Raw genomic sequence first — 19414 nt, forward strand, 5'->3', positions numbered from 1 at the left:
AAGGTTGTGCCATGAGCATGCACTTGTGTTAGCCAATTTCTTTACAACACATGTTTTTGCCTTGGTAAGTTGGTATGACAGTTCTATATTGGCTAAAAAAAGTAAAAAATAATGTGATGAAAAAAGATGCATTTATTCTCATAGAACTGTCTCTATACCAGTATCAGCCAACACATTTTGCAGTTTATGTGTTTTTCTTTCTGTAAACCTAAATTTTTGTCGAACAGCTTACTTGTTTGCTCATATATATGTTTGGATCTTGATTTTGGCAGGAAGGAAGTGAGGAAGATAAGGAAATTGAAACGATGATAATTGAGAAAGTGTTTAGATAGCTCACAGTTGCCAGAAGAATACTACTGGAAAAGGAATATCTCTATGTTCCTGTTGACTACACCAAAGGACGGACTTAGTGCTGGCTGCACGATGATTAATTCATTGTTGTCCCTTGCTATGAAGAAGCATGTAAAGAAGGATTTGGCCATGACTGGGAAGTTACATTTACCGGGAAGATTCTTCCCATTGGCGGGGTAGGTTGACAAATGTCATTTATTCCGATCTTATTGCTTATAATTTTTAGCTGCAGTCACGCTTACAGATTTATTTTTCCTCTCTTTAATATTTTCTTTATGGAAGGAAAAGGTATTGTCCATGAGATGGTTATTTGCTTTCTCTATCTGCTTTGAAATTAAAGGCCTACCTGGTTTTGAAAACGTATTTTTAAAGTTGATTACAAAAATTTGGATCGTATTAGTATATTTTTATTTTTTTATCAAATCTAATACATAAGTTAAAATTTAATATTTTAAATTTTAAATTAAAATTTTAAAATTTTTAGTATAAAAAATATTTAAGTTGACTGAATATTTTTTTGTAAATTGAAGATATCTAGAATTAAGAATTTAATTAAATTTCTGATCACATATTTTTTGGGAGAAATATTTTGTTAATAGTTGAAAAACGAAAGAAAAACCTCTTTGCTGTTACTCTCTAAATCTGAGATAGGAGGAACCAAAAGATGGGAGAACCAAAAGATCTTTGCTGTTACCATTTCTGATTTCTGAGTGAGGCGAGGAAGTTTCTAAGCCTTCTACTATGAACACGTATCTTATTATCCTTTATCCTTTAAATGTTAAAGTTAATTCATACAGTGATATACCATTTTTTTGTTGTCCTATTTGGACCAAACCTTTACATTTTATTCCAATAAATAAAATTCTTGACCTATATATATATAATTTTAATACACATGGAGTTTTGATGTCTAAATTTAAATTTTAATACAGGGATACTACACATTCATGTAACTATGTAACTAAGTTGGCCCAACACCAAAAAAATCCAATACCATTAAATGAAACGTGAAATATACGCGCCCAACACACACGAAATCGCTCTTGTCCAACGCTTCTTCTCCTCCATGATTCTTCTTCTTCTTCTTCTTCTTCTTCTTCTTCTTCTTTTCACGCTCGTTTACGCACAGAGCATCTTCTTCTTCTTCGACTTCTTCCGCGTTCCTCCTTCTCTTCATTCTCCTCCTTTTTCGCATTTCTTCTTCTTCACGTGTTTTCTCCTTATCGTCATTCTTTTGTTGTTGTTGCTGCTGTATTTTTTGTCTTTTCCTCCTTCTCTCTTTGGTGAAGAAGAGTTTTGAATAGTGCAAAATGAACCGAACACAGTACTCATGGTGAACTGAAGACAGTACTCATGGTAAACCGAACATATTTCTCATGGTGAACCGAACACAATACAATTGTATAGTATTGAATGAACAAAACATAATCCATTATATAAAATCAAATTCAAACAGCTTTCTGCAGAATGAACCGAACACAGTACTCATTGTGAAACAATTGTATAGTACTGAGTGAACGAAACATAATCCATTATATAAAATCAAATTCAAATAACTCTACCTACAATTTACATATTATCAATTCAATTCAAAATTGAATAATCCAAACTTTGTCAGTTTGATTCGTTTTAGAAGAGTAATCCAAATCGCTCTCCTGTTTACCAAAAAATTATGAACCCCTAAACATTGAACCCTAAACCCTAAACACTAAAACCAGAACCCTGAACACTAAACCCTGAACCCATAAACCCTAAATCCCTAAAACCCTAAAACCTAAAACCTAAACCCTAAACCCTAAATCCTAAACCCGAACTCTGAACTCTGAACCCTGAACGCTAAACGCTAAACCCTAAACCCTAAACCTTGAACCTGAACCCTGAACACTGAACTCTGAACCCTGAATGCTAAACCCTAAACCCTAAACCTCCTAAAACCCTGAACCCTGAACCCTAAACCCTAGACCCCTAAATCTTAAACCCTCAACCATGAACACGGTAAACCGAAATTAATACACGGGGCGAACCGGAAGTTTGAAACACACTGAACCCTTGTACACTGAACCCTGAACCCATAAACCCTAAACCCTGAAACCCTATCATCATTCTTTTGTTGTTGTTGTTGCTATATTTTTTTGTCTTTTTCTCCTTCTCTCTCTGGTGAAGAAGCAGTAGAAGGTGAGGAAGAAGAGTTTTGAATAGTGCAAAATGAACCGAACATAGTACTCATGGTGAACCAAACACAATACAATTGTATAGTAATGAGTGAACGAAACATAATCCATTATATAAAATCAAATTCAAACAGCTTTCTGTAGAATGAACTGAACACAGTACTCATGGTGAAACAATTGTATAGTACTGAGTGAACGAAACATAATCCATTATATAAAATCAAATTCAAATAACTCTACCTATAATTTACATATTATCAATTCAATTCAGTACACCTCCGTCCATTTAATTCAATTCAAATTAGCAATTGCATTCCATTCAATTCGATTCAAAATTGAATAACCCGAACTTTGTCAGTTAGATTCGTTTCAGAAGAGTAATCCAAATCACTCTTCTAATTTGAAGTTGAGTCATTTATTGTTTCGATTCAGAAGTGCAGATCGAAGAAGAAAACGAAGAAGAATTGGAAGAAGATAAATGCAACCAGATCGAAATAAGAAAACGAGAAGATGAACGCGACCAGAGGAGAACGACGAAGGCAATGCAGATCAATAAGGAAGAACGCGAGCAGAGAAGAAGGATGTTTACGTTGCAGCAGAAAATTTACATTGAGCAAAACTTTAGGTTGCATCACGTTATATGTAGCGCGTGTATGACAAACGAGTGAGGGGTGGGGACGCGCGTGTAGAGAAAATTACTTGGTTAACAACTATATAAAAAATACATGGATGCAGAGTTTTTCTGATTTTAATATTATCCTTAACAACATAGATTATTATTACCAAAACTTCTCATTAACATGAAATAAAAAAATTTTCACCCATTTAAATAGGAACTGATATTTTCGTATCTCATTAACTAAAAATATATTCTCCTATTATTCCCTTTCATATGTATTTCACAGGTCACTTCAAATAAAAAACTTCTATTCACTACAAGAAAATAGAGTTATTTTAATACTTTATTTTTTAACACCATAATTAAATGTCAAAATTAATATATATTTTTGACAAATATCACAAATGTCAAATTTTTTATGTTTTCTTGATGAATAATTTGACCGTAGAAAATTACTCCTCAATTTCGATACTCATTTGTTTTCAATTTACTCCACTATTTTTCTTCTTTTTTGGGCTCTGTTAATTTTGACATCACACTGCTCTCAGTTTAGGATTATACTACTCATTCTTTATCTTCAAAATCTCAATTTATTCTTTAGTTTCAAGATCTCATTTCATTCTTTGTTAAAATTTTTTGTTGAGAATATTTTATACTCAATAAGTATAAAAATAAATAGTATTTTTGACAATTAATAAGTATCACAGAAAATATGTTCTCAAAATTTTCTAATAAATTATTTTTGACGGCCAATATTTATCAAAATAAGATTTAAATTTTTTTCACAATCACTTATATGTTAAAAATACTATTTTTGACAAAATTTTTATTAACATATTTTCATAGTTAAAATAATGTCAAAATTTATTTTTTTGACTAATTTTAATTTTCTTTTATACATTATAACCCTAAAAAATAATCTATATTGTTGTAGTAATTCTCACTGTCAGTCTCTATTAACTCCCTGCACCAAATAATAGAACAAATAGAACAATTCCATTTGAAGTCATTACAAATAGAGTAATTCAATTAACTACCATTAGAAATTTAATATGAATCACTCATCCTCTATAACTTACAATATTTGATAAAGTTATATCCATCTTTAGATATATTGAGTACTAAAATTTTTCATAATCAATAACACTAGAACTCATGATAATAGAATTGATTCAAGTAACAGCAGATAATATAACTGGAAATATTCAGTCTCGTATTGGATGTAAATTACTGTTGTGAATTTTTTTTATTTTTGATATGTTTTTAAAGAATAAAAATTAGATAAGCAACGAGAGACAATTATTTTAAAAAAATAAATTTACATAGAATAATTTTTTTATTTAAAGCATTATCAAATTATGTTTCAATAATTTAACTTAGGTACTTTCTACAAGCAATATATTACATCTCAAAATAGATGTAGTAAAGTTTGAGAATTAGCCAACGGATAGATAGATTATTTCTTCAGCATAGATTTGAGTAGAGACATAGAAAGATTTATTTTAAATGTTAAAATTTAAGTTCAAATTTAGTTCAATTTTTATAAATAAACAAAGAATGGAACACACATACATTTTATAAAAAACAAATAAAAATTTTTTTTTTAACAAAATTCTAAAGACTCATAAAAATTAATACAATGCATAATTATGGATCAAAATGATAGATAAGATTAAAAATTATGATAATGATACACGAATAGTAATCAGAGGTAAAGATAAGATAAAAGGAGAAGAAGATCAAAACGAGAAAAAAAAAAACTACTTCATATGTAATCAACAGCACATTGAACTTAATAGGTTACGCTAAATTTGCAACATATGAACCTGCGCAACCAGACCTTTAGCAAGTTTTGCTATTTTGCAATGTTAGAATACTAAAATATCAAAAAAGAAAAGTAAGAGTGAAGCGATTAAATTCTGTATGCAAGAAAACTAACAATATAGTTCTTCATAATGACACTAAACTAACAATTATTAGTGAGCACTGCACTAATAATGACACTAAGACCAGGTTCAGTGAGGACAATATTAGAAGCACTTCTAGCAGCATCTGTAGCATCAGCAACAACTCCAATTTCTACTCTCTTTAATGCAGGGGGGTCATTGACACCATCACCTGTCACTCCACATATATGCTTCTTCTCTTGCAGCCTCTTAACAATTTCATATGATCATTCTGCAATGTCACAGGAAAAAAAAGAAAGGGTTAAAATGTTGGCTAGTGTCAATTTGCAACATAGTTATAGTATTGTTGGAAGTGTAGTAATTCGAACCAATGAAATCACATAATCCTCTTGCAAGCCTTGATTCATGTGAAGAGAATTTGATAATCTGCTTTTCACTAGAGACTTCATGATAACTGGATAATCTTCTCTTCTCAATGGATCTATAAACCTGCACTCTCATTCTTAGTTTGATTCACCTTTCTTCTTGCAATGAATTAAAATCACAAAAAAAAGTATCTAGATTCTTTGTATCCAAAATTCAAGACTTCAATAGCTCATTTACCTTAATATTCATTGATCATTCAAGAAAGCTGTTTTGAAGATAAAGAAAGAATGCAAACAACAATTGATAAGAAATTGTCAATCAACCATTGAATTGAATTTACTAACCAAATAGAATCAAGGATAGATAACCAAACATAATTATGTTAATTGCACTGATTGCGTACACAAATAGTTCTCACCTTTATGAATCCAAAATCACTTCTTTCTCTGTTGAACAAAGTACAAGAAAGGCAAGAAATACAAACAAAAAAAGGTACTAGTATACTAATGTTTCTCATTATATGCAGCAACAACATTATACATCTGATCTAGAGCCTACAACAATTCCAAAGATAGAAGATTACATGGGGCACATGTTGCAGAAAACATGATGAGAAATCTAGAATACTTATAAATGAAATTACAACTATAATAGAGGATGTAAATGGAGGAAAATGGCAGATGGAGAGGAGATGAACAAGGGCACGATGGCAGGGGTGTGGGTGGGTGGGAGGAATAAGGGTGATAGAGGATCAAGAAGGGTGCAATGAGGCGAATATAATGGCTTACTTCGCAGGTGAATAATGGCTTACTTTCTCATCCTCTACAAGAGTCGTGAGTATAGCATCAAATTCGCAGGTGAATATCTCACAAGCAATAAAAGGGAACCTGTTACAGAATAATAGGAAAAACATGTATCATTACAAAAATCTACCAACCAGGAACTTAAAGCAATATCCAATCCAAGCAACCTACTTGAAAATTCGCTTCTTTTCAGCATCCTCGGCAGCTTCTTCAACAATGTAACGTATCAATTGTTCAACCTGTGCTTTTCCAGACAAACTTAAGTTTAAGGCGACTATTAAGTAGTTCTTCCAAAGTAAAATTGTCCCTATTCAAAATGGTCTCCACCTGCAATATAATACAATACATATAACAAATAATAAAATCACTAACAAATTGAAGTTAAATCGATTTCAGACTCCCAAAGAAATAAGGAATAAATGCAATCCAAATTTTAACTAGGTTGTAAGATTTCCTACACCTTTGATAAAAAAAGATTTTATTTGGAATATCAAAGAAAACATTAGAAATGAATTACGTCGTTGTTAGTTGTGAAAATAAACCTTCTCACAAATTACAATGTAGCAGATTATGTACATACTATTACTATTACACTGATCATTTACGAACTCAAACATTTCTGAATTTATTCAAAGCATATTGAAGCCAACAACAATATATTATCTTCAATTTTCCCACACTACAATATTTTGGGTCTATGGCCACGGTTTTTTTTGTCACGGTAAAAAACCGTGACCATAGACCCTCTATGGTCATGGTTTTTTAGGGTGACCAAAAGAAAAAAAGCTATGGTCATGGTTTTTTTGTCATGCCACGCATTGGTATTTTCTTTATAGAGCTTGGCATTCTCATAGGCTGAATTTTTAAATTCATCAAGCTCATTTAGTTAAGGAGCCTCTTTTCTCCTGCAGCCTTGGCATCAAAGTTCAGAAACTTTGTTTTCCTAATATGCTCTGTGCTCCAACTCCACCAGCAAGTGATAGGCCTTACCATAAACCAACTGGTACGGGGACATCCCAATAGGAGTCATGAATAGTGTGTATGCCTAGAGAGCATCATCAAGCTTCATAGCCCAGTTCTTCCTTGAAGTACTCATGGTCTTCTCCATTATTCTCTTGAATTCCTTACTGGAGACCTCAACCTGTCCACTTGTCTGTGGGTGATAAGGGGTTGTCACTTTATGATGGACTCCATATCTTTGTAGAAGTGAGTCTAACTGTCTGTTGCAGAAGTGGCTTCCTCCATTACTAATTAGTGTCCTTGGGACACCAAACCGGTTGAAAATATATCTCTGAAGAAAGCTCATCACCACTTTGGCATCATTGGTGGGCAGAGCCACAACTTCCACCCACTTGGTCATATAATCAACTGGCGACACTACAACATTTTAGGTCTATGGCCACGGTTTTTTTGGACACGGTAAAAAACTGTGACCATAGACCCTCTATGGTCACGGTTTTTTAGGATGACCAAAAAAAGTTATGGTCACATTTTTTTTTGGAAAGGGTGACCATAGAGTACCTATGGTCACGATTTTTTAAAAAAGGGTGGCCTAAAAGGGTCTATGGTCACGGTTTTGAGGGGTGACCTAAAGGGGTCTATGGTCATGGTTTTTTACAGTGACCAAAAAGGGTCTATGGTCACGGTTTTTTAAAAAAGGGTGACCTAAAAGGGTCTATGGTCACGATTTTGGGGGGGTGGCCTAAAGGGTCTATGGTCACGGTTTTGAGGGGTAGCCTAAAAGGGTCTATGGTCACGGTTTTGGAGGTGACCTAAAGGGGTCTATGGTCACGGTTTTTTACAGTGACCAAAAAGGGACTATGGTCACGGTTTTTCAAAAAAGGGTGACCTAAAAGGGTCTATAGTCACGGTTTTTGGGGGTGACCTAAAGGGGTCTATGGTCACGATTTTGGGGGTGGCCTAAAAGGGTCTATAGTCACGGTTTTGGGGGGTGGCCTAAAGGGATCTATGGTCACAGTTTTGGGGCTGGCCTAAAAGGGTCTATGGTCACGGTTTTAGGGGTGACCTAAAGGGGTCTATGGTCACGATTTTTTACAATGACCAAAAAAGGGCTGTGGTCACGGTTTTTCAAAAAAGGGTGACCTAAAAGTGTCTATGGTCACGATTTTGGGGGTTGACCTAAAGGGGTCTATAGTAACGGTTTTGGGGGTGGCCTAAAAAGGTCTATGGTCACGGTTTTGGGGGGTAGCCTAAAAAGGTCTATAGTCACGGTTTTGGAGGGTGGCCTAAAATGATTAAATTTTAAAAATAATATATATTATTTTATATTTTTTTTATAAAATTAGTATATAATTTTTATTAATAATTAAATCTTAAATGTTGATTAAAAATTAATTTTTTAAATTAAAAAAATTAATTGTTAAATATAAATAAAAATAGTTAAAATTTAAAAATAAAAATAAATGTAAAAAGTAAAAATCCTAATTCTAACCCTCACTTTCACTTTTTATTATGTTATTTGTCGCCATCGTCTACTCTTATTGTCTTTACAACTCCACCATCTCATTATAAAAATAGAACCCACTATAACTCAACACTCATCATTAAGCCTTAAAAACCCCGTTTGTTAGAAAATAAATAACAGATTATTTGTAATTTATTATAATTATTCATACTTTTATTTTCAAAAAATTATTTATCAAAAAGTAATTAAATCAAAATTATAAAATTTTAAATTTAAAATTAATTACAACTCATATAATTTTCATAAATATTTAGATATTTTTTATTTAAAATTTAAAATTTTAATAACTTAATTATTTCTAATTTTATTAAAAATATCTACTCTATACCTTAATTTTATTAAAATTTTCAAATAAAAACCTAATTTACCTACTCTCCAAACTCTAACCCTAAGCCAACCCTTTTTCCCCTAATTTACGCACACACTCAGCCCTCACCATATACACAGACAGAAAGAAAAGGAAAGGAAAGAGAAAGGGTGGAGCTCGAAGAGAGGGGGGAGAAGGACAAGGAAGGAGAGGGGGAAAAGGAGAGACGGCGCCGGTGGGTGTCACCGCCACCATCGCCGCCGTCGTATCGCCGTCGGGAGAGTCATAACGCGAGGAGAGAGAGAAAGAGCGCTGCAGCCACTGGAGAGGAGCCCTCCAGCCCTCGTCACTATCAGCTCCATCGCCGTCATCACCATTGGATCTGCGTGAAACCGTCGTCCTCATCATCACAGTCGATGCTTCTCCTCGTCGTTTGTGGGTTGTCACCTCTCCTGCTTCTGCTGTCGCGCCATCGTCTGCCCTTCTGGACTTTGCTGCTTTTGAATCACGCCCTGTCACGGGTTCTCTGCCTTCTTGTTGTGGCCCAACCTCTAATTAGGTAACTCAAGTGTCTCTTGTTATGTGATTTTAGTTGATTTGGTTTCTATTTTGATTTGAATATTAATTTGGTATAATGCTGCCTATTTTGGTCCCTAGTTCTCTGGCTGGAAGTGCATTTTCTATTTCGGTCACTGATTCTCTGGCTGGAAATTCATTTTCTGTTTTGATTACTGCTCTGTTTTGGTCATTGATTCAAATAGGAAAATATTGATTCTGTTTTGGCTGAAGCTATTCAATACAAATAAAATTAATTTTATTGTTAACTTTTAGATGTCATAGACTAAAATCTCTAAGATTGATTCTTTGCTTATTGCTCATACTTGCATCTCTGTTTCATACAAGAATCACATTAAATAAGAATGTTGTATTGCATGGATAACTCTTATGTAGACCTAATTAAATAAAAATGTTTCAATGTGACAGTAAGTTTGAACAATGTTAACTGTTTCTAAACCTCTAAATTTGACGATGGTTTAGTTTGATCATTCAAGTCTGTAAAAGTTCCAAGTCTTAAAATTTGCAATTAGCTAAGTTTTTTCAATTGTTTGTGATTGGGTGTCACTGATATTGGGTTGGCCAGGATCGCTGTTGGTTGTAGCAGATTAGAGCGCCTCAGCTTGAAGTGGTGCTTTGAGATTTCTGATCTTGGCGTTGACCTTCTTTGCAAGAAGTGCTTCTATTTGAAAGATAGTTAGTTAGTTATGGAAAGGTGTTTGGCCATGACATTATTGGTAGTACTTATTTGAGAGCCATTAATTGGATATGCTGATTAGATGATCCATTTTGGTTTTGACTTTTCAGTTTTCACACTTAGTCCTTTGTCTTTGTTGAAAACAGTTATCTCAGTTCCACATTACAGTACCATGTGCAGATTAGTGAATGAAAGGGACAGAGAGATTGAGAAACAAAGCTGGACACTGTGAGTTTTTGGCCTCTAATATCAGTTCAAACAACATAAAAAGTATAACTAGATCATTGTCAAGTTTTACATTCATACCTTGAGTTTTCAAGACTCAACAAAAACAAAGGGTATATAGTAATAAATTCTTTGTCATATTCATGCTGTTCAATTTTACTTACTTTTTACCGTAGAATGTTAGTTCATAGATTATATGAAATTAATTGCAAAACCTTTTTCTCTAATCCATGTGTCAATATGAATTTTATTTTTCAATTATGTGGTTTCAAATACAGGTGTAGAGAAAACATACATAGTTGTCTTTGGAATAGGACTATTAGCTTAGCTATTTTTTTCCTAGATTTTGTACAAAATGATCGGTTTCCAAGTTAAATGGCTTAAAATGATTTTCTAATAGAGATCTGAATTTGGTATTGTGATAGAAAAATTTGGTTGTTGTGATAGAGAAGTTTGGTTGTTGCTTTGGCTTTGGATAAGGGAAGCATTGGAAGCTGGGAAGAGTTACTATGGAAGGTTGCTGAATTACAAGAAGGATGGTGATGAGCGGATAATTTATACGCTTTTTGGCATTGTTTTTAGTATGTTTTTAGTAGGATCTAGTTACTTTTAGGGATGTTTTTATTAGTTTTTATGTTAAATTCACATTTCTGGACTTTACTATGAGTTTGTGTTTTTTTCTGTGATTTCAGGTATTTTCTGGCTGAAATTGAGGGACTTGAGCAAAAATCAGATTCAGAGGTTGAAGAAGGACTGCTGATGCTGTTGGATTCTGACCTCCCTGCACTCAAAGTAGATTTTCTGGAGCTACAGAACTCAAAATGGCACACTTCTAATTGCGTTGAAAAGTAGACATCCAGGGCTTTCCAGAAATATATAATAGTCTATACTTTGGCCGAGTTTAGACGACGCAAATGGGCGTTGAACGCTAGTTCTACGCTGCAGTCTGGAGTTAAACGCCAGAAACACGTCACAAGCCAGAGTTGAACGCCAGAAATACGTTACAAACTGGCGTTCAACTCCAAGAATGACCTCTGCACGTGTAACATTCAAGCTCAGCCCAAGCACACACCAAGTGGGCCCCGGAAGTGGATTTATGCATCAATTACTTACTTCTGTAAACCCTAGTAACTAGTTTAGTATAAATAGGACTTTTTACTATTGTATTTGACATCCTGGATTGTATTTTTGATCCTGTGATCACGTTTAGGGGCTGGCCATTCGGCCATGCCTGGACCTTCATCACTTATGTATTTTCAAACGGTAGAGTTTCTGCACTCCATAGATTAAGGTGTGGAGCTCTGCTGTTCCTCAAAGATTAATGCAAAGTACTACTATTTTTCTATTCAACTCAACTTATTCTGCTTCTAAGATATTTATTCGCACTTCAATATGAATGTGATAAACGTGACAATCATCATCATTCCCCCACGAACGCGTGCCTGACAACCACTTCCGTTCTACCTTAGATTGAATGAGTATCTATTGGATCTCTTAATCAGAATCTTCGTGGTATAAGCTAGATTGATGGCGTCATTCATGAGAGTCCGGAAAGTCTAAACCTTGTCTGTGGTATTCCGAGTAGGACTCTGGGATTGAATGACTGTGACGAACTTCAAACTCGCGAGTGCTGGGCGTAGTGACAGACGCAAAAGGAGGGTGAATCCTATTCCAGTATGATTGAGAACCTCAGATGATTAGCCGTGCTGTGACAGAGCATTTGGACCTTTTTCACAAGAGGATGGGATGTAGCCATTGACCACGGTGATGCCTCCAGATGATTAGCCATGCAGTGACAGCGCATCGGACCATTTTTACAGAGAGGATGAAAAGTAGCCATTGACAACGGTGATGTCCTTACATAAAGCCAGCCATAGAAAGGAGTAGGATTGATTGGATGAAGACAGCAGAAAAGCAGAGGTTCAGAGGAACGAAAGCATCTCTATACGCTTATCTGAAATTCTAACCAATGAATTACATAAGTATTTCTATCCTTATTTTCTATTTATTATTAATATTTGAAAACTCCATAACTATGTGATATCCGCCTGACTGAGATTTACAAGGTGACCATAGCTTGCTTCAAGCCGACAATCTCCGTGGGATCGACCCTGACTCACGTAAGGTTTTATTACTTGGACGACCCAGTGCACTTGTTGGTTAGTTATGCGAAGTTGTGAAGTTATGTTTGGACCATGGTTCTGTGCATCCGTTTTTGGTGCCATAGCCAGGGAAAGAACGAACAAATAATTTTACAACCTAATCTGAGTAGCAATTTCGCATACCAGATGGGATGCCCTTCTGGAACCTACTTACAATTTCACCCATCAAGGACGAAGACGGCAAAGTCATCAAATTCATCGGGTAAAGATAGTGTCCTTTTTTACCTCTGTTGAGTTTTGTCTTTCAAGTTAGTTTTTTACTTTTTTATTCATTTTATTGTTGACTTCTTTGTCATTCTTTTAATTAGAGGGCTGGTTGGGGACCAAACTGTGGCTGCATGGATTTTGATAATAATTTGATAATGACCATACTATGTATCATTTTCTTCCCATTTAGAAACTGCCAAGTGCCACGAGGGCTATGTTTACTTGTTTAGCTGTTTTTGTTAAATTATAGATTCCTTTTGACATTTATAACATTTATTGATTCCTTTTATAATTAAATGTGGAATGTTTGAAAATTTTGATAAATAAAAATAAGACCTGACTTCGCATATATAGGGCCTAGCTAAACATTTAAGTAAAAATCCAGGGGGATCATTATTAATTATAAAACAAAGTCATTGCTTTTTTAAGATTTTTAAAATTGGTTGTTGTGATTTTTTAAAATTGGCTTTGGTTTTCATATTTAAATTTTTATTCATTACTTCCTCTTCAAGCAGTTTTGACTTCATTTTTTTTTATTTTAGGTGATGTATTTAACCTTGATGGATCACAGAGTTGTTGAATGTTCAATTGGACTTTGTTGTTTATATAAAGAGGGACATGTATGTATAAGTTTTGGCTAAGATTTTCTTTTTATGTGGCTCATCAAAACCCTAGCAAATACTCCTTGCTGTTTAGTGGTTGAAATTTTAAAGTTAATTGACTTATTAAACTTTGCTGCATATGTATTGCATTATCAAAAGCATTTTTGCTCTATTTTAACATGTTTATTTCTTTTGCCAGCAGGAAGACATGATGTGAAGAAAATATGTTCCATACAAATATGACATGGAATGGGTCTTACACTTTAGTTATCTAAATGTAATTTTTTGATGTGTTCTGTACTTTTTGAAAAGAGACTTTACTCGGTATTACATGTAATTGGATATATTACACTCTATTTTGATTTCTGTTGTTTAGACTAAAATTAAACATATCTAGTTTATAATGAAACTTTTATGATTTACATTTCTTGTTCTTAGATTTATTTTGTGATTATCATTATTTTGAGATGTGATTATGCTTTAAAAAAAATTAAAGCTCATAAAACAAAACAGGTTATGGTCACCATTTTAAAATAAGGTGACCATAGATAACCTATGGTCACGGCCAAAACCGTGACCATAGATAAGGCTATGGTCACGGTTTTAAGGAGGGGTGACCATAGGCTCTATGGTCACAACCAAAACCGTGACCATAGATAAGGCTATGGTCACGGTTTTGAAGAGGGGTGACCATAGAGGCTATGGTCACAGCCAAAACTGTGACCATAGATAAGGCTATGGTCACGGTTTTAAGGAAGGGTGACCATAGAGGCTATGGTCACGGTTTTAAGGAGGGGTGACCATAGGCTCTATGGTCACGGCCAAAACCGTGACCATAGATAAAGCTATGGTCACGGTTTTGAGGAGGGGTGACCATAGAAACTATGGTCACGGCCAAAACCGTGACCATAGATAAGGCTATGGTCACGGTTTTAAGGAAGGGTGACCATAGAGGCTATGGTCACGGCCAAAACCGTGACCATAGATATGGCTATGGTCACGGTTTTTATGCGTGACCATAGATTGCCCTATGGTCACAGTTAAAAACCGTGGCCTAAAGTGTCAGAATTTGAAAATTGTAACCGTGACCATAGAAACCATGACCATAGGTAAAAAAACCGTGACCATAGACCTATGGCCACGAAGGAATAGGCCACGGTAAAAAATCGTGACCATAGATCCAAAACCGTGACTATAGATCTATGGTCACCCTTTTCACTAGCTTTACCGTGACCATAGGCCTTTTTTTTTTGTAGTGCCACTTTGTATCCATGGTGATTGAGCAACATATGCTTAGCTTTCTTACCACACACTTTTAGAGTTCGTAAACCTTGTGTGTCTCCAATAAAAATGGTCAAAAAATCTATTTGCTATTTACCTTCAATAGTAACAACAGAACGATTAGAAGACACAATTAAACTGAATCAATTCTTAACTCTAAGCAGCCAAATTAAATCAAAGACAAAATCTGAATCAAAATGCTTAACTCTAAACAGCCACAATCAAACTGAATTAATCAAATATATAGAAAAAAATCTAAATCAGAATAACCTAAAAGCATAATCTGAACCAAGAAGATATATATAAATCAAGGCTATCATAATCTTGACGCCCTTAAGCACCAAATAGTCGCAATTTAGAACAGTAATGCAGAGCTATCAACCTTCCACCATAGAAAATAGTATTTCAAGCTAAAAAGTAATACAGAAGCAATGCTTAGGAAGTCTACAAATATCTTTCTTTGACAAGCATTGGGTACACCGAACACAAATGCGAGCATGAACACAACTTTGTTACCCTGTTAAAAATAATCTATCTGCAATGAGTTTCTAATGTATACAAAACTTGAATTGTAAAACTCAACTAGTAAATTCGATTTGGAGGACATAGGAGTGAATAAGTTCAAGCAATTCTAAAAATTCATTTAGAAAGCTTCCCGAAATCAATGCTTCTTCTTCTCCTTCCGCAAGAGAAAAACACCAGTCTCCTCGTACGCATATTCAGGATGCAGGTGGTCACAAGGGGCCTTCTCGATATTGAAACATTAGACTTCTAATTTCATATGCTAGAAATCGAGTTGGAAAAAAAGAACAAAATAAAAATGCAAAAGAACTGAGCTTTATTCTTCTTCCACCCATAACAGATTGGACAATATGTTAAAGACAGTAGCAAAAAGCAACATAAATAGAAACATAACAAGATCGTACCTCCCATTCAGAAATAGTAACTATCATTTATCAATAATGAAAAATGCATAGAACCTGGAGAACACAAACAACAGAGTCTCAATTTATTAGTCATTTGAAAGTATTAAAAGAAATCGATTGGCAAATTGCGTTCCTCACTCCTCCCCTCACCCATATTCATCCGCTTAGTAATTTAACAATTACATGTGCCTTTTCTTAAGTCAATCTCAAAAGACACAACATTAATCACAACATATATATCTCAAGTAACATTGCCAAATGTTAGACTACTTACAAAATGAGTTTGACCAATAGAAATTTGACTAGCAATTACAAATTTTATTTCATAACCAATCCACTTGCTGAATGAATTAGCTAATTAATCTAACTCCAAATCCACTCTTCGATATAATAAAATAGTGAAATTTGATATCTACTGCATCAAAGCAATTGAATATGATGCATTATCTGATATCTACCACATCAAATCATATATACAAAGGAGCAATAATTAATATATAATGCGTGTCTTTAATTTATCACATATTAATTTAAGCAATCATGGTGGCAAAACAGGGCAACTCTTACTAATATGTACTAGCGACATAATGCTTTTCTATTGTTTTATTGTTCTATGTCATGCCTTTTCTTTGATTTCTTATTAGTACTAAATATAGAAGCATAATCCATATAGAGAATAAATCAATAGCTCAAAATTGCACAGAATAAGCCTCACCTTCCAAAAATTAGTTTTCCTTTACCACCTTTCCACTTCACCTTGAAAGTCCCAAATGTTTCAAAAATTCGAGCAAGTTGCTGTGTCTCTTCTTTTACCTGCAGAACTAGAAACTCAGGTACTGAAGAACGCATACAATAATCATATAGGAGGGGGAAAACTATACTGATAATGAAGAAGTATCAAAGTAGTTGTAAACTTTCCTGCATTGAAGACAATAAGATATGAAAATGAAATGGATTTTCGGAATAAAAACTAATATGGAGTTAGAAGTTAAATAGACAGCAGGATTTTTGTAACACCAGGTTTATATGTAAATCTTACTAGCAGAGGTTTGTTACCACCTACTCCTACTCAAAAATGGAAACCTTCATTTCACATTAACAGAGACACATTCTATCCAAGTATGGATTGGAGGGGAAAAAGATTACCAGATTTTTCTCAGCCTCAATTCTTTCTTCATATTTGTTCATATATTAGAAACATGCCATTGAAGCCATCGAGCACAGCATGAATTATATCCTTGGTGAGCAGCTCGTAGAACCAATTGGTGCTAGTTTCATCGAACACATGATCTGTAAGTAGCGTAGAACATGAAAAAATGTAACGAAAATCAAATTGAAATTGTAAAAACCTCGAAGTAACGTGAATAAGTAGAGAAAGAAGAAGAAGAAATAGAATATACCAAAAGCATAAAAAGAGTTAGAGAGTGGTGTGTCATGAATCCTGTGAAGCAAAACACGATTCTTTTCGACCTTTTAGAATCTCCATTAGAGGAGTCTTCAAAAACTGGAGGGCGAAGACGAATGGCAACACAGATCTTCTCCATTTTTGTTGCTTCCGCTTTGATCTGAATATCATTTTATCTCTTTTTTAATTTTTCTTTTTCTTCGAGGTTTTCAACTGAATGCAAACAAACCCAAATAAATCACAAGACAAAACTCAGTAACAGCAAATAGAAAATGGACAAAAGAAATTGCAATAATAGAAATTGACAGGGATATTGCATGAACAGAGGGCTAGGTTAGAACACAATCGATGTTTCTGGACCAAGAATAGGGATTGAAACAGAATAGTGATTGAATCAGGATAAAGTCAAACAAAAGACAGAAGATAAAGGGATGAAACTGGAGCAAAATTAGTAGAACAACAAGCAAATAAATTAAATTGGGACAAAGGGATGAAATTAGAACAGCAGGGCAAGGGGAAGAACGAACCAGTGAGAAGGGAGATGGTGATCGAGTAGCACACAATAGGGCAAGGGGGAAGGACGACGAGGACAACGACCACAACACCAAGACGGATGGGCAGCCACGCGACTCCACGATGACACGGATGAGCACGGCGGAGGGAAGAACGATGGTTTCGCACCCTTCCAGTTTTCTTTCGCACGCGGGAGCTAAACGGCAGAAAAGCAGATCGGTGATGGGGAAGGACGTAGCAGTTGAAGGGGAGCTACATGCCGGCAAGGATTGTTGAGTGAGATTCGCGCCTTTGCTCCCTTTGGGTTTGCACGAAACAAGAAGACTGGCTCCCGAATGTTGAAGGCGAAGGTTTTTTTATTCAGATCGATTTTTGTTGCTGTTGGAATACCAAATAGGCGCTATTTTGACCGATTTATAACTGAGCTTAAAAATGCTAAGAGAACCGCTGGTATCCCACCAATTCACAGCGGTTCAAGAAATGGTTGGTAATTTTCGGCCGCAATTTTTCGTGTGTGTTGTAGTGATTGGGAAGGATATCATTTTCATACTTATATTTTGAGCATAGCACTCTAGTCCAAAGATTGTCTTTTTTTTTTCCACCATCCTCCATCCAACCTTCATCATAAAGGCATGATTAAGGTTTTTTGCGTGCCGGATACTAAGATCTCCTAAACCTTTAGGCTTGCTAATTTTCTTTCAACTTAACAGATGAATCTTTTTTTATTGTTCAGTGTCTCTCCAAAAAAAATTTCTGTATTTATGATCAATCGAATTACAAGTAGATGAAAGTAAAATTGCAGTTTACATAATATTACTAGGAATAGAAAAAAGAACATATCTCAAAAATAGTTTTTCCGGCCAAAGAGAGAAAAGAGGCTTTCTAGCTCTTCAATCTCTTATTTAGCTTGCTGATGATGTTGAAAGTCTCATTGGTTACTTTTGAGTGAATGAGGGGTACCCCAAAGTATTTATCAAGATCATCAATCCTAGAGAAATTCAAGGTTCACTAATCTCACTTCTGACAATATTTTTCACGTTGTTAGAGAAAAAGACCCGAATTTTTTTATTGTTCATTTTTTGCCTAGAACTATTACAGACGCATCAAAAACTTTGTTAATGACTCCCGCTTGATCCATATTAGCCTCAACAAATAAAATTAGATCATCAGCAAAATATAGGTGGCACAAGTTGGACCCCTCTCTACTTAGCTTAATCGATTTTTAATTTCCATATTCAACAATAACACTAATGAATTGGGACAAGCGCTCCATATAGAGAACAAAGATATAAAGAGATAGCGAGTCTTCTTGACGAATTCTCTTTAAGAGTAATATGAGATTAATTAATAATACACATCCTTCTTATTTTTACATGGTTATCCAATACAATAATGAAGTTAGTTATTAAAAAAATATTGCAAATTATAGTTGTAAAAATCGAATCAGACCGGCTGATTCGACCAGAAAATCGGTGAACAAAATTATCAACTGATTTGATTTGTCTTTGTACCGTTTAAGGATAAAAATCGGCATGAACCGGTGAGAACCGGTCAAATTCGATAAGAACCGGCAAAAATTGTTAGGTCCCACATCGGTTGGGGAGGGGAACGAAGCATGCCTTATAAGGGTGTGGATAACTCTCCCTATCATGACGCATTTTGACGAGTGAGTGTGTGGGGCTCTGGCTATCATCCCTATCGTTAAAGGCAAAATCGTGAGGTATTGTGTGCCAAAGCGGACAATATCGTGCTAGCGGGTGGTCTGGGCTGTTACAGATGGTATCAGAACTGGAGCTCAGATCGATGTGCTAGCGAGGGCGCTGGGCTCCCTT

The 19414-nt window shown here is 34.8% G+C and overlaps 1 protein-coding gene and 1 long non-coding RNA gene across 10 annotated transcripts; one reads left to right on the plus strand and one right to left on the minus strand.

The window, feature by feature from the left end:
- On the plus strand, positions 9071 to 13881 carry LOC110266541 (phototropin-2-like). Of its 5 annotated transcripts, none has more exons than XM_021111395.1 (6): positions 9071 to 9568; positions 10151 to 10489; positions 10765 to 10856; positions 10972 to 11025; positions 12778 to 12850; positions 13657 to 13881. In XM_021111395.1, the coding sequence occupies exons 2-6, from the start codon at positions 10344 to 10346 to the stop codon at positions 13667 to 13669; spliced, it is 378 nt and encodes a 125-aa protein (XP_020967054.1). In that variant the 5' UTR covers positions 9071 to 9568; positions 10151 to 10343; the 3' UTR covers positions 13670 to 13881. The 5 variants fall into 5 exon arrangements, with proteins under 5 accessions (XP_020967054.1, XP_020967056.1, XP_020967055.1 ...); XM_021111397.1 differs by lacking the exon at positions 10765 to 10856 and adding an exon at positions 13398 to 13475 and having other exon boundaries at positions 13660 to 13881; XM_021111396.1 differs by having other exon boundaries at positions 9072 to 9568; positions 13660 to 13881.
- On the minus strand, positions 15023 to 18421 carry LOC107618518. Of its 5 annotated transcripts, XR_002353804.1 has the most exons (6): positions 17597 to 18413; positions 17065 to 17282; positions 16811 to 16954; positions 16380 to 16477; positions 15665 to 15718; positions 15038 to 15522 (listed from the first exon to the last, which is right to left on the minus strand). It is a non-coding gene; the product is annotated as an uncharacterized LOC107618518 (long non-coding RNA). The 5 variants fall into 5 exon arrangements; XR_001615273.2 differs by having other exon boundaries at positions 15023 to 15522; positions 15665 to 16477; positions 17597 to 18421; XR_001615272.2 differs by having other exon boundaries at positions 15023 to 15718; positions 17597 to 18411.

The sequence above is a fragment of the Arachis ipaensis genome, chromosome B09, assembly GCF_000816755.2.
Source record: "Arachis ipaensis cultivar K30076 chromosome B09, Araip1.1, whole genome shotgun sequence".
In the NCBI taxonomy this organism is placed as follows: domain Eukaryota; kingdom Viridiplantae; phylum Streptophyta; class Magnoliopsida; order Fabales; family Fabaceae; genus Arachis; species Arachis ipaensis.

What these genes read in the sequence shown, in the direction of transcription:
- LOC110266541 (XM_021111395.1), top strand. Translation starts at nt 10,344, where the DNA reads ATGATCCATTTTGGTTTTGACTTTTCAGTTTTCACACTTAGTCCTTTG. An exon ending in GAGAAACAAAGCTGGACACT is followed by an intron (nt 10,490 to 10,764) that starts GTGAGTTTTTGG and finishes TTTCAAATACAG; the next exon opens with GTGTAGAGAAAACATACATA. An exon ending in ACAAAATGATCGGTTTCCAA is followed by an intron (nt 10,857 to 10,971) that starts GTTAAATGGCTT and finishes GGATAAGGGAAG; the next exon opens with CATTGGAAGCTGGGAAGAGT.